The sequence below is a fragment of the Octopus bimaculoides genome, chromosome 20, assembly GCF_001194135.2.
Source record: "Octopus bimaculoides isolate UCB-OBI-ISO-001 chromosome 20, ASM119413v2, whole genome shotgun sequence".
NCBI classification, from domain to species: Eukaryota; Metazoa; Mollusca; class Cephalopoda; order Octopoda; family Octopodidae; genus Octopus; species Octopus bimaculoides.
The window spans coordinates 37780345-37782518 of record NC_069000.1 but is presented as its reverse complement, the minus strand read 5'-3'; the positions used below and the strand labels follow the sequence as shown (position 1 = coordinate 37782518).

The 2174-nt window shown below is 32.7% G+C and overlaps 1 protein-coding gene across 1 annotated transcript in view; it reads right to left on the bottom strand.

Annotated features, from left to right (window-relative positions):
* LOC106875456 (neuropilin and tolloid-like protein 2) overlaps window positions 1-2174 on the bottom strand; it is a gene marked incomplete in the record, with an annotated part of 222824 nt that overhangs the window by 121007 nt on the left and 99643 nt on the right. Inside the window, 1 exon segment of the mRNA XM_014923608.2 lies at window positions 1467-1514. Within this exon segment, the coding sequence (XP_014779094.2) occupies window positions 1467-1514 (48 nt within the window).

Below are 2174 nucleotides of genomic sequence, written 5' to 3'. Positions count from 1 at the left end.
CATACATATATATATATATATATATATATATATATATATATATATATATGCGTGTTTCGGTAATTGCGTGTGTGTGTGTGTGTGTGAATTGCTAATATGTTTGCCAGAGTCTAAAAGAAACCCAATACATATTTATAGAGCAGTTCCTAACGTATTATCTGTGAATACTGGGTGATCAGAAAAACCCAACCATTAAATAGATATTCTTTTCTACTCTAGGCACGAGGCCCGAAATTTTCAGGGTGGGCCTAAGTCAGCTGGATCGATCCCAGTATGCTACTGGTACATTTGTACATAATTCTATACATGCACCTTTGCTAAGTTGTAGTGCACCTGAACACTATACATAATAATTTCATTATTATTATTCATTAAATCATCATTTAGAGTTCTATTTTTAATTTTATCTAACTCAACAAAGGTAAGGGAGTTCATGTTAATAGTATAAAGAGCCGTATATTTGACTTAGAATCGTGGAAGTAGAAGAATATGAAGAAATGACATATTGAGGGTGTCCATAAATTACCCTTTGAAAAATTCAGAGATTAATGAAAAATAGGGATAACTCAGTAGAGTTTATTGGAAAACAAAGACAAACAAATGAAGTTTTGTTACAAACTTCAGAACACGACCACCTGGGCTCCATTGGTTGCACGTACCACACATCTTGTGGAAGTTGTAAAGATAATTTATGAACATCTGGTACATGCACACATACATACATTCATGTCTGCATCCATCCATACATACATACATACATATGTACGTACGTATTTACATACATGCATACATACATACATACGTACGTACATACATACATACATACATGAATACATACATGCATACATACGTACATACATGCATAATACATACATACATACATGACTACATACATACATCCGAACATACATACATACATGCATGCATACATACATGAATACATACATACATATATACATACATACATATATACATGCATACATATATACATACGTACGTACATACATGCATACATATGCACATATATGCATACTACATACATACATACATACATGCATACATGCATAATACATACATACATGAATACATACATACATAGATACATACACACGTACGTATGTACATGCTTACAAAGACAGACTGACGAACAGACAGGCAAAGAGTGGGAAAGCAATGAAAAATAGAGCGAAAGACATAGAAATACATAGACAAACATACTTATAAATTAAGAAAAGATTGGAAGGGGAAAATAAATCAAGATGAAGAGATTAAATAAACTACATAATTGAGCGGGACAGAGAGGAGAAAAGAAAAACAAAGAAGGAGGGGGAAGAGAGAGAGAGAGAGAGAGAGAGAGAGAGAGAGAGAGAATAAGTTTTGAAAAAGTGCACCGATAAAGGATTTTATTTTGCTAATTTAAATTAAAAACAAAATTAAATTATTTCAATGTGAAAATGATGACTTACAATCTCGGTAACTCCAGACTGCCATTGTTAGGGTAAAGATCACGTAAGCTGTGAAAAGAAAAATGAGATGCTTGATGTCAATGAAAATATTTTCTCAATTATGAAAGTAAATTTATACATTTGTCAGATAAAAGGAAAACATCTTTTGTTCTATATACGTGCAGAATAGAAAATTACATCGAGGTTCCGTTTTCTCAAACATTATGATGTGAATGAAAGTAAATTAGGTTTAAATGGTTTGGTTTGGTTTGGCTTAACGAAAGTTTATCATGTGATAATAATCAAAATTTTACTCCTTTTTTTTCAAAAAAAAAAAAAAAACGAGAAAAGACATTGAGACCCTACATTTTAGCGGGAAGACACTTGGCCTTTGTGGCATTCATGTGTTTCTCAATAGTATTAGCGGTTTTAGTAAAAGGCGATTAATAGTGTTTTCGGGTATAAGTAACCATAATGTTCTTTGGCTGGCCAATACCTTATAAAGATTTTAGTTAACTAGTATTTTGTAAACCATTTTTGAGTACTGGAATTCACAGTTTGCTTCATGAGGACAGTATCAATTATAACCTTATTTACATATTCATTCTCTCTCTCTATCTCTTTCTCTCTCTCTCTATCTCTCTCTCTCTCTATCTCTCTCTCTCTTTCTCTCTCTCTCTCTATCTCTCTCTCTCTCTCTCCCTCTCTCTCTCTCTCTCTCTCTATCTC